This window comes from Vulpes lagopus, chromosome 7, assembly GCF_018345385.1.
Source record: "Vulpes lagopus strain Blue_001 chromosome 7, ASM1834538v1, whole genome shotgun sequence".
Taxonomy (NCBI): Eukaryota; Metazoa; Chordata; class Mammalia; order Carnivora; family Canidae; genus Vulpes; species Vulpes lagopus.
In genome coordinates this window covers 26,151,010-26,164,265 of record NC_054830.1, presented here as the reverse complement: position 1 = coordinate 26,164,265, position 13,256 = coordinate 26,151,010, and the positions used below count along the sequence as shown (strand labels likewise).

The 13,256-nt window shown below is 46.2% G+C and overlaps 1 protein-coding gene and 1 long non-coding RNA gene across 6 annotated transcripts in view; one reads left to right on the top strand and one right to left on the bottom strand.

Moving 5' to 3' along the window:
- Positions 1-10,862, bottom strand: part of LOC121495014 — a 36,971-nt gene extending 26,109 nt beyond the window's left edge. For all 5 annotated transcript variants that reach the window (XR_005988953.1, XR_005988950.1, XR_005988952.1 and 2 more), the window contains exon 1: positions 10,780-10,862. This is a non-coding gene — a long non-coding RNA (uncharacterized LOC121495014). The remainder of the gene's footprint in view (positions 1-10,779) is intronic.
- Positions 1-13,256, top strand: part of FAM107A (family with sequence similarity 107 member A) — a 52,766-nt gene that overhangs the window by 16,930 nt on the left and 22,580 nt on the right. The window contains exon 2 of the mRNA XM_041762243.1: positions 13,021-13,084. Within this exon, the coding sequence (XP_041618177.1) occupies positions 13,021-13,084 (64 nt within the window). The remainder of the gene's footprint in view (positions 1-13,020; positions 13,085-13,256) is intronic.

Sequence of the window (13,256 nt, the reverse complement as noted above, 5' to 3'; positions counted from 1 at the left end):
ATAGCATTCCTTAAGTTCTCAATTCTTTGGGAAGGGCCACTATGGGTCATAGGAGCAAGATAATAAGACAGCAAGTGTTCTGGGGAGAGGACAGTGGAAGCCCCATAGGGGACAACTGTAATTGTCCACATGAAGGGTGATGACTGCCAGAACGGAGCTCCATGGCAGAAACAGGAATAAGGGTACACAGCGAGAGATGGGATGTAGGAAAATATGTGTATCAGCTCAGAAAATGTTGCAGTTTTGGTGATGGTAACAGCGAAATATAGTTTTGATCTTAGCTTTTCCACTGAAAGCAATGCAGAGACAAAACATGGGCTCTGCAGTCCAGCAAATTCTTCAGTAACTTGCCCCATTTTGCTACTAGAGCAAGTTACTGCACCCCTCTGAACCTGTTCCCTCGCTTTTTTTTTTTTTTTAAGATTTTACTTATTTATTCATGAGAGACAAAGAGAGAGGCAGAGACACAGGCAGAGGGAGAAGCAGGCTCCATGCAGGGAGCCCGACGTGGGACTTGACCCCAGGTCTCCAAGATCATGGCCTGAGCCAACTCAACTCAACCCCGGAGCCATCCAGTCACCCCCTGTTTCCTTGCTTATTACAGGAGGATATTAAGCCCTTTTTCTCAGGGTCCTTGTAAGCATTCCAAGACGAATGTAGAGAGAGTGCCCAACTATGAGCTGGACTTCCCCTTCCGGCCATAACAAAGGACTTGGAACCACACCAGCCCTCCCAACAAAAATAACATAACACTTGACAAATCAGAGGCAGCCAGTCTTCAGAGAGCAGGTCAGAGGGACTCCCCCCACCCCCACCCCGCCCATGAGCCCCTCCCCACCCAGCTCTCAGAGGAGCTCACACAGAGCACTGTAGTCCCTCTGAGCTCAGGAGGCAGGGATCAGAGTTTGGGCCTCTGGGACGACAAAAACAGAAGGAATCTGCAGGACAGGACACTGGAGAGGAGGGAGCTGCATGGCCAGGGGGGTGGGGGTGTCCCAAGAAGTCTGTGGAGGGGACTCCGGGACCCACAAGTCCTTGCCCAAAGGCTGGGCTATGCAAGCACAGGATGAAACTATCCAAGGTTTACCAGCAGGCTGGGAGAGGTTGGAGAGACCTTCCTGAGCCTTCCAACTGAGACACTAGAGAGGCTGTGCCCTAGGAGTGAGGACCGTGCCCTAGTGCAAGTGCGGCTGTAGACCTGCCCCAACAAAGCCTGAAGCCAAATCCTTTGATTTCCTCAGAGTTGAAAGGCAAGCTCTGCCAGGTTCTGGAGGCTTGGGAAACAGCTCAGGCTTTGCGTGAATTCTCCCCAACAAAGTGTAAAACTAAGCGCATGGGATTTCGAAAGGATCAGCCAGTGATTGTGCTGTCTGCTAAAATAAAACTTAACACTCTTCAGAAGAAAACAGAATCCAGATTCTATAACACATCACACACACAACATCCAGTATATGATCAAGATTTTCTAGACATGTGAAGAAACGGGAAAATGTGATCTTTAGTCAAGAAAAAAACAGCCCATGGAAACAGACCCCAAGATGGTTCAGAGGTCAGATTTAGCAGGTGAAGACCCTAAAGCACCTATTCCGGGTTTTGGCACATAGTAGATGCCCACCAATTAATGCTAACTGCTCATCTCCATTCGAGCAAAGTAATCATTTGTCCCCCAAAAGGCTTTGAAACCCAAGGATTAATAAAGGGGAAGGACCCAGTCCTCATATACTGTGTTGCTGTCTTCCCCGTACACGATTCAGAGAATGGGGGGCTGCCTTGTGCAATAATGAAACACAAGTGATGACCGTGCCACTAGCTCATTGTGTGAGTTCCTCAACTCCCTGTGCCTCAGTTTCCCCATTTACATAATAGGGAGGGCAGGCAGGTCATCTCAAAGGGCTCTTTCTTTCCATGATTCTGAGTTAATCTGGCCCAGGACTTGTTTTCAGCCAGGATACATTCTGAGCTGGGACCTGGACGAACCAGTAGAAGGAATTGGATCCACATCTAATACCTTGGGGGAAACACAGGCTGGGATGGCTTTCTCCCAGGTATCATAACGTGAGGCTATGAGCAGAGCCGGGGCTCATTTTCCAAAGGAAACTTTCTTGAGAAATGTCTCCTAGCAACCAGCTCCACCAATATACAACCTTCAGGGACCTCTGCAGAAACATAAAGGCTTTTTGTGACTCTCTTCTTCAGAAGCTCATGTTGGAAGTGCTTATCAATCAAGATGCTAATGTGGAGCAGGTGGAGGGGGCCCACGGTGGGCAGGGGATGTTGGATGGGCATCCACCCACAGCTTCAATCTCCTTCCACTCTGTGAAATTACCAGCAGTCTGGTTTCCGGGCTCAGAGCAAGAGCTTCGGACTTGTTCAAAACCAGGCTCCATCTCCTACCAGCTGAGTAACCTTGGGCAAGTCATTTAACCTCTCTGAGCCAGTTTCCCCATCTATAAAATGAGGCTAATGACATGTAGGAGGATAGTTCTCCACCCAGGTTCCCGGCACTCATCCAGCACACGCAGCCACCAGGTGCTGTGAGTGTTGGCCACTAACAGCTACATTCTTAGAACTATTAGCTGATGGGAGGTGACTCACCAGAGGTAGATGGGAGGTTGACACCATCTGGTTATCCCTTCTTGTGTCCTACAGCCAATGACCAACTAATGTAGAGGGATAAAAGACCAGTCCTCTTGCCTCAAAGCAGGACAACGTGGTGCCATGTATAGTCATGACCAGACTCCAGCTAAACCCCCATCCTTGCTGAACTTCTACTACCCCATCCTACTTCCCTCCCTTACTCCTTCACAGACTTCCTATGAATGCCCCCCTCAATAAGTCACTTGCACAAAGTCCCCATTTCAGGCTCTCCTAGGAAATCCAAAGACACAAGAGTATCTATGTCTCAGGCCACTGTGAGGATCCAATGAGAGAATGTGCATGAAGTACCAGGCGTGCAGGGTGTGCTCAATAAACCAACATCATTATCCTCTTCCTCCTCCTCATTATTACTGTAATTACAGACAGTCCTGGGATCAGAGAGGGCTTCCAAAGTGGACAAGAGTAGGGGGCAGTCTTGGTGTGAGGGGATACTTGCACTTAGACTGGCTAACATAGGTGAGACAGAGTTATCAGCTTTCTTTGCTTCCTAAATTAATATTAATGTTATTTTTCCTATTATAAAAACAATACGAGTTCATTGGCAAAAAATGAATAAATAAACCCCTCAGCAATGCAGAGAATGACAAAAATGAATGAATGAATGAATGAATGAATGAATGAATAAAATTTCCCACCACTTGGGTATAATCACTGGAGACATTTTCCCTCACACCCTTCCAAACATTTCCCACATAAATTCAAATAATATACATATGTGGACACACATATACACATATATACATGCAAACATATATAATTAATATAAGTAACATATGTATATATAATATGCTGTTTCTAGAGGATAATACTATATGCATAATAATGTACATATAACTAATTTTGTTACTGATAAAAATGGAATCACAAATACTATTTTGTAACCTGGTTTTTTTCCACTTGATTTTCATATGCAGATAGTGGGCATCTCCCATGTTAATAAACACGAGTCTACAGCATCAGTTTTAGCCAAAGACTGTTACCTTTTATGGCAATAACACAGCTTATTTAATCAATCCTCTACCTCTAGACACTTACTTTATTGTCAATTTTTTTTACTATTATAAACAGGGCTGGTTAACGCAAATCCTTGAGCGTGTATCTTCGTGCATATGTTCAGTTGTTTCCTGAAAACAAATTCCTAGAAATAGAAGAGTATGGATATCGGAACGCACACATTTCCCTGCAGGATGACTGGACTATCCTCACTCCCTCCAGGAGTACTGGAGGGTACATTTCCCCACACAAAGTATCCAGCAGTCTCTGATACTAGATATCATTTTTGTTTTAATTTTTGCCAATCTGATAGGTGAAAAATAATACTGCGTTGTTGCTTCAGTGTGCATTTCTTTGGCTGCTGGGGAGGCCAAGCATCTTTTCTTACACTTGTGGGCTGTTTGGATTTCTCCTGCTGAGAATTGCTGTTGTCCAGTCCTTGGCAAGGCCCTGCTGGGTGTCTTCTCTCCTCTCCCTTCCCCACCCAGATCCACAGGTTCAGTTCATAAGCAGCAAAGCCCTGCTTCCTACAGGATTGGTACACTGGGAAGGCAGAGTTTTTGCCCTCAGGCTCCAACAGCCAGCCAGAGCTGGGATTAGGAGGGGTTCAGTCCTCTGACTCCAGGGTGCCCTCTCACCAAGCCCCCTCTCTTGCCCTTATCCATGTCCCTACACAATGGAGACCTTAGAAGCCAGATCTGCTTAAAGGAAAAATTTCTCCAAAATTCCAAACCTACCCAGCAAATACATTCCAGGGGCGATTATTAGCATGGTTTGAGGAGTCTTATCAGAAGAACCTACTAGAACATTCCTTTAAAGTCCAGCACTCTCAAGAGGTTTGAAATGAGATTTTATATATGACAAGATCTATCACAGTTGTAAATACCCCAACCATTGCCCCAGCGACACCACACCACAGGTAAGAATTTTCACTCCAGCAGACCCACTTACCCATGTACAAAAGGCACATGTAAAGTGCTCATGGAGGGCAGCCCTGGTGGCGCAGCGGTTTGGTGCCATCTGCAGCCTGGGGTGTGATCCTGGAGACCCGGGATTGAGTCCCACATCGGGCTCCCTGCATGGAGCCTGCTTCTCCCTCTGCCTGTGTCTCTGCCCCTCTCTCTCTGTGTCTATGAATAAATAAATAAAATCTTTAAAAAGTAAAAAATAAAAAAATAAAGTGCTCATGGAAACACCGCTCACAATAGCAAAATACATGCTAACGACCTAAATGTCCATCAGTAAGGACCTGCAAAATAACTTACCAATGACATTTACCAGGAAATATCATACAGACAGTAAAATAATTGCATGTGCGGAAAGACACCCATGCAGACAGTAAAATAATTGTACGTGCGGTATCACAAAGTGACAAAAGCGAGTTATAGAAGAGTACATTTAGTGTGATCCCTTTTGCACTTTTCAAAGGGATAGATTAGAATTATTCCAGATGTTTATGAGAGTGGAACCAATTCCTGAGTGGTCACATAAGAAAATGCTCACAAGAGTTTCATCTAGGAGGGGGCTGGGGAGTTAAAGTGTTGGGAGATTTTTAGGTCCCATTTTATACCCACCTGCCTTATTTAAATTATTAGCATGAATATGCTTTACCATTATATAATGAAAAACCTTTAAAGTTTAAAAGTGAGCCTATGACCAATCATTGTGACAATAGTCTATTGACAAGCTTACTGTCAAATATGTGCCAGGCAGTCTGCATTCTCTCATTTAATCTTTTTTTTTTTAAGATTTATTTATTCATGAGAGACACAGAGAGGCAGAGACACAGGCGAAGCATGCTCCCTGTGGAGACCCTGATGCGATGCAGGACTCAATCCCAGGACCACAACCCAAGCCAAAGGCAGATGCCCCACCACTGAGCCACCCAGGTGTTCCTCTCTCATTTAGTCTTAAAACAAGCCCTAATCTGACACCCAGTTTATGCATGAGGAAACTGAGTCTTCAGTTAAGAGGTCTGTTAGGCCACATCTGATTATAAAGCCCTGGCTCTTGCTGCAGAGCGTGGTTCTGTGTCTGGGCTTTGTCAGGCCTGCTATGAGTGAGTCCCTCCTGATGGGCTGGCTGGTTTCCTACTGGGGTGGCTGCTCTGTCACCTGCACCTGTACCCTGCAGTTTCTCTCCTCGTGACCTGACACTTTAAAGTTGGCGCTGTCTTAAATTAATTAAAATTAAATAAGACTAAGATTCCAGTTCCACAGAAGCACTAGCTGCATTTCAAGGGCTGAATAGCCACATGTAGCTAGCGGCTACCATATTGTCAGCACAGATATGAAACATTTCCATCATTGCAGAACATTCTGTTGCATACAACTGCTTTATCATAGCATTAAAGCCAGGCAGACTTGGGCTCACCCTGCTCTTCTACTTACTAATGGGTATGCTGAGCTAGTTATTGAACCTCTCCGAGCCTCAGCATTCTCATCTGTAAAGTGTAACTACCTCACTGGGCTGTTGCAGGGATTACTTGCAATCATGCCTATTACATGGTTAGCCCAACACCTGTCACATGAGCAGCTCAAAGGGTAACAAGGAGGGTAGGACTCTGCAGTCAGACAGTTTTGTGGCCTGAGGCATGTCACCTTATTGCTCTGGGCCCCAGCCTCATGAAGTGAACGGCATCTACCCTGAAAGAGTGCAGTGAGCATGAGAGCATATGTTTGGTGCTCAGGGAGGGTCAAGTATCTTTTCCTCTTTCTGAAAGGGGGTTTCCCTGTCAGACAAACCATTCTGATAAAACCCAGAAGGTCAATGTACCAACAAGAGAGGGCTCAACCTCCAAAATAAAATGATCATGGGATGCTGTTTGTCACCCATCATACTGGGGGAAGGAAGAAATGGTTTAACTTTTTTTTTTTAAGATTTTATTTATTTACTCATGAGAGACACAGAGAGAGAGGCAGAGAGAGAAGCAGGCTCCATGCAGGGAGCCCAATGTGGGACTCGATCCCAGGACTCTAGGATCACACCCTGGGCTGAAGGGAGGTGCTAAACCACTGAGCCACCCAGGCGTCCCAAATGGTTTGACATTTTATTGAAGAATAACATACATACAGAAAAATGCACCTGTCACAAGCATGCCACTCAATCAATTTTGAGAAACTGAAAATATTTGTGTAGCCACTGAGATCGAAAACCAGAACATCAATAGCTTCCCAAAAGCCCCCTCATGTCCCTTCCCATCCACTATCACCCTTCACAAAAGTAACCACTATCCTGACTTGTAATACCATAGACTCATTTTCAGTAGACAAACCCAAAGATTCTTAACACCCAGAGTTAGAAAGGGTGTAGACAATCCAGTAATCTGAGACACTGATGGTGGGCGTGTGAAATGGTACAGCCATTCTGGAGGGTAATTTGGTAGCATCTGCTAAAATGTAGCATTGGCCCGGCATTTCCACTTCACAGTGTCTGCCCTAGAGAAACGCCCACATCCCTGCACAGAGAGGCAAGCACATGGATGCTTGCAGCAGGATTGTTTGTTAATAGCGGCATATTGGAAACAACCTCCATGTCCCACTAAAAGGGATTGGTTGGGGGAAAAAAATGATGGGCATCACACTATATTTTACACTGCAGTAGATCAAAATAGTGAAGAGGATCTACATGTATCGCATAGAAATTTCTAGAAGACATATTATAGAATTTTAAAAAGCAAACTGCAGAAAAATGACCCAAACATACACACACAGCATCCACAACAGTGACAACTCTGGGGAAGGGGCATATAAACTTAAATATGCACTTAGGTTGTTCCAAACGTTTAAAGCAGTGGATTTACATATATGTGTATTACGTGTGTGAAATACTTTATGAGCTTTCAAGGATCATTAAACAGCCCAGCCACCAAGTCCAGGCAAGGAAAGGAAGGCTGCCCCTCTGGCTCCGGGCCCCGGGCCCCAGCTTGGGTTGCGGGAGGGCAGAGTTCCCGCGTCTGAGGCCTGAGGGGCTGAAACGAACGGAGCAGCCAGGGGCCCCTGAGACCGGAGCGCGGGGCCTTCCTCGGGTGGAAGATGGTGCCCTGGCCCCTGTGCTCGCCGCGAGCCCAACGCCAGGGTGATGGAAGTGGACCCCTGCGAAGGAGCCGGTCTTGGGGTTTGATGCCCTCCCAACAGCGCCCAGCACTTTAAGAGAAGGATGGGGCAGCCCGGGTGGCCCAGCGGTTTAGCGCTGCCTTCAGCCCAGAGCCTGATCCTGGGGTCCCGGGTTCGAGTCCCACGTCAGGCTCCCTGCATAGAGCCTGCTTCTCCCTCTGCCTGGGTCTCTGCCCCTCTCCGCCCCCCGCCATGAATAAATAAATAAAATCTTTTAAAAAAATAAATAAAAGACTTTATTTTAAAAAATAATTTAAAAAATGAAGGATGGCCGGGTTTGATTCTCTCCGTCCCTAGGGATGGAGGACAGGGAGGCGGCAGGTGTCGCCGCCACAACAGTGGCTCTGTGAGAGTGAGGCGCTAAGACAGACGCTCTCAGACAGTCCTGTAAACCCGGTGGCCATGTGCTCAGGAGTGGGGAACAGGACGTAAGGGGCAGCAGCCAAGGGTCCACATTAAAAATATTCCACCTTCAAGAATTAGCTTTGCAGGGGCCCCCGGGGGTGGCTCAGTGGGCTAAGCGTCTGCCTTCAGCTCAGGCTGGGGTCCTGGAGTCCTGGGATCGAGCCCCACCTTGCTGCTGCTTTAGGCTCCCTGCTCAGCAGAGAGTCTGCGTCTCCCACCCTCTGCCCTTGCCCCTGCTCCTGCTCTCTCTCTGCCTCACTCACTCTCTTTCTCAAAAAATTTTTTTTTAATTTAGCTTTGCAGGGAGGCTGGCCCAGCTGACTCCATAGAGAAGGGCCCCTTAGTGTTTCTGAGCCTCAGCTCCTCCTCTATAAAATGGGGTGCAGGCTCTTGCCACCACACACACACACACACACACACACACACACACACTTGATCTGTGACTGTGGCAAAGACCACAGACTCCCGAGTCAGACTGCCTCCAGTCCAACCGCAGAGCTGCTGCTCGCAGCTGTGTATCCTAACCTGCTCAGGGCCACAGCTTCCTTTCTCATCGATAAAACAAGAGCCCTGCTCTCCCCTGAGTTCAGAGGACTTATCATGCAGCTTAAGTGCAACCATATTGGGAAGGTCTTACCACAGCCTTCAGCTCTAGGACGTGTTCAGTACATATTTGCAACAATGATTAAACTGGTTTTTCTATACTACTCACCTGTCTAGGTGCCAGGAACCAAGCTAGGCATTGAACACAGAGGCCTGAATAAGTCACGGGGCCCGAGCTCAGGGTGTTTACAGTGTAATGATGTGGGGTGGGGGAATAAATGAGGACACCCAGAGACACGTCTCCCTCTGATGCCCTCTAGGTTACAAGGACAAATGCTCTCAGGTCCTATCCTCATCTCTTCCAAGGTCAGAATTCAGGCTCATCTATATTCATCTAAGACATAATTTTGCTAATACCTCCTTCCTCTCCCCCACCAATCCAAAGGATTATACACAAAAGTGACCTCAACGTGTTTTTCTTTTAATCTATATTGCGAAGATATCAAAAGCACAGCACATAAAATGATACAATCACTGTTGACAGTATCTACTAGATATCTTATGACCCACAATTCCACTGTTTCCAACAGAAACAAGCACTGTGTTTACCCAAAAGTTCACAGAAAGTTGTTCACAGCATCTTTATTAGCCATAGAGTAAACTGGAAACCACACAAATGTCCATCCACACATCAACTGCTCATACAGGCAAGAGCATCAACGAATCTCAAACATACCATTGAGTAAAAGAAGTCAGGCCCCAATGAGTAAATTTTATGCTTCCATTCACATGAAGTTCCAGAACAAGAGAAACAAATCTATGGTGCTACTGGTTAGAATTCATGCTTACTCTGGGAAGCAGTGGCCATTGACTGAGAAGAAGCACAAGGGAACCTCCTGGGGTGCAGGGGATATTTTATATCTTGACCTTGGAGGTTGTTGTATGGAGAAGCACATAGGTAAAACTTTGCTGAGCCACATACTTGAAATCAGTGCATTTTATGTATGAGTGCTATACTTCAATTTTTTAAATGTTTGCAAGCAAACAAAGCAAAATCCCTTCAGTGTAGCTTGGTTCATGCATCCTGAAGACTAAAATGGATATGTGATGGGTCGGTCCATAGCCTTGACACTTCTCAAATATAGGCATTAGCCTCCAGGGGAAGCAGCAGAGCAAAGTGGAGAAGAAGAATCTTTGTGGGATAGGCTCATTGTGGGATAGGCTCATTGAAGGTCACCAAGGACCAACCCCCAAAAACTTTCTCAATAATCGGGGCATGAAAAAGAGGCAGGTGGTAGCCACAGTAAGGTCAGGAGAAATGCAAATGCAAACACACTGGGTTGTGCTCAGCCACAGTTGGGTATGTTGTACCATACACAATAGTATTTCCTCTGGAAATTGTGTGTGTTAACTTTCACTAACCAAAATTATAACTAAGCCAGCATCTTCCGATCCCAAAAGTGCGTGAGCAAATGATAACTGACGTATTCACGAGCAAAGTCTTTGGAAAAGACTATCAAATACCAGCAATGCATCAGCAAATTCAATTCATCTTTGCCTTTGCAAGGGGTTGTGTGCACGTGCAGTGTTGTTTTGTTCACCAAACTCCAGTCATTGAAGAGAGAGAGGAATCTGCCTCAATCAGTGAGGTCTTCCTGGACACAGGATGGCCTGATTTTTCCAACAAGTCTTTCTTGCAAAGGGGGTTGGTGAGTGTGCAAGGAACAATTCTTTGAACTCTGGCTCTGGGAGCAGCTCCTTATGAAATTCTGGCTTTGTAATGCTAATCTTGCCCTTGGGCCCCAGCCCCACTTCCCAAGTCTGTAGGGAGATGTGAGAAGAAGCTCAGATCCTCTTCGAGCCCTCTGGAGCAGGACCTTTTTCTATGCCCAGAAATTTTCTTACAGGGATGAAGTTACTTGTTTTCTTAATCCCTTTGTCAAAAACCACAAAAGAGGCTTGGCCAAATCCCAAATACCCGCCCTTTCTACATCCTCTCTGAGTGACAAAGTTCAAAATGGGAGCACCCTAGGGAAATGTCAGCACCCCAGGCCCTTCTATGTACCTGAATAATCCCTGGGCAGACAGCACGGATCCTCCTTCCATTCTGGCCATGGCTTACTCTCTCTGGAACTGCCTGCCTTCCCCGTATAGCTCAGAGCTCCCTGTGTGGGTGCAAGCACTCATTCCCTAATTCACTGCATTCCTTCTTTCAACAAATCATTACGGGACATCCGAGCCATGCCCAGTTCTGGAGTAGGCCCTGGGGAGACAGCTGTGAACCCAGTCCTCCCCACGCAAGACTCATACAGTCTGACGGAGGAAATGGGACTCAAATAATTATAACTCAGTGGTGAAGAGTCATATAAGGGAAATCTGCGGTGCAGGAGCACATGATTGAGGGAGACCTCCTTGGGGAAGTGGCATTTCAGCTGGGACTTAACTGATAAGCAGGAGAAGCCAGGCAGAGCTGGGGAATACGCATGGGTCCAGGGAACAGCTTGTGAAAAGCAGGAGGTGAGAAACAGCACAGCTTTCAGGAACCCAAGCAGAACTCTTAGTGGCTGGAGTGTGAGGCATGAAGGAAGGTAGCCCTGTTTCCTGCTGACCTTCCCTGCGTCCCTTCCACTCCAGCCACCCTGGCAGCCTTGCTCTTCCCTGAACCTTCTGGTACACTCGGCCTCAGGACCTTTGCTCTATTCCCTCTGTTTGCAACACTCTTGCCCAAAACATCTGTCTGGCTAGCTCCCCCACTCCCTGCAAGTTTGTGTTCACATCTCACCTTCTCAATGAGACTCTCTGGGGAGCCACTAATTACCACATACTGCTCCCACTTACTCCCCTATACCTCTAATTTCCCTCTTTTCCATAGTACCTGTCATCCTTTTGACATACTATCTAGTTTATTTATTCATTATGCTTATTGTCTAGCTCCCCCGACTAGTGTGCCAGATCCGTAAGGTCAGGGACCTTTGTCTTTTTTCTTCACTAAGGCATCACAAGCCCTTGAACATTTGAAGGAGCAAACAGATGGTATTTAAGAGAGTGGCAGGCAAGGTTTGTATGGTGGAGTCCTTAAAGGCCAGGGGAAGACATGTGAGTTTGACTCCAAGTACAAAGGAAAGGCACCAAAGGGTTTTCAGCTGAGCAGCAGCAGAGTCTGAGTTACATTTTAAAAGCTTGCTCTTGGAGACATCCAGGCATAGGAGAGTGGTGCCTGGGCTAGGGTTGGGGCATTGGAAGAAATGACTGGATGGATGGGGAAGATGCCAGGAAGTGGACTCATCATGCCTTGGTGACTGAGGACTGTGGGCCTGTGGGAAGATAAGGCAAAGCAGACCTCCAGGCTCCTGTCTGAGCCACAGGGCCAGAATGGAGTCACTTGACAAGATGGGGGGTCAGTGGAGGAACAGGTTAGGGGATGGAGTGATCAATAGTTCTGCTTGGGCTATGGTGAGTAGGGCCGTTTAGACTTTCAAGTGGACACGCCAAGTAGCCTATTGGCTAAAGTTTAAGCTTGGAGTGAAAGTCTAGATTGGAAATAGGCATTTGGGGATCATTGGCTTAGAGTTGTTTTTAAAGTCATGAGAGTGTAGAGAGAGAAGAGAAGATGTCTAAGACCTGACCTTGAAGACCAAACCCAGGAGCCTTCTGAGTTGGCGCTTGAAGGATGAGGAGTTTGCCAGGAAGGTAAGGTGAAGGTACTCTGGGTAGAAGCACGGATAAGACCTCAGCATAAAAGAATGTGGATCTCAGTATTCTTTGAAACTGTCAAGGTCTTCAAAAACAAAGAAAATCTGAAAAGCTATTACAGTCCAGAGGAGCCCAAGGAGACCTAACAACTAAATGTAACCTGGTATCTTGGATGGGATCCTGGAACAGGAAATGGACATTAGGTTAAAAACTAAGGAAATCTGAATAAGGCATGGACTTTGGTTAGTAATAACGTGTCAATATTAGCTCTTTAATTATAACATATGTGCCATACCTGTACATCTACACACATATAAGATACTAACAGAAAAACTGGATACAGAGTATAAGGAACTCTCTGTACTATCTTCTCAATTTTTCTCTAAATCTAAAACTGTTCTAAAAAGGTTTATTTTTTTTAAAAAGCATGTCTCATGAATGGCCCCCCAACATGCACATTCCAAGGACTATAGCAATTTGTTTCTCTGGAGAGGACTTTGACCTGGATCAGTCCCTCCTGTGGGAACTTGGAGACACTATGAATATTTCTTCGCTCCTCTCTTGCCAACGAACAAAGGATCCTCACCTCCACCTACTTTCTTTCTGTTCACAGAAAGAATACTCTCCTCAGGCTATATTTCATAATGAAAATGAGAAGCAGAGACTAAATGGCTCAGGTAAGTCAGACTCACCTAGAATTCCTCAGGGGTGAGACCAGAGTTAATCCTTTTTGAATGCTCGGTAAAAGCATATTTCTTAGTCACAATTTTCCTGAACCCCCCCCCCACCTTGTTCAATAGCTAGCTTTGTTTTGCCCCTGCAGAAAAAGCTTTGGCATCATCTGAGTTC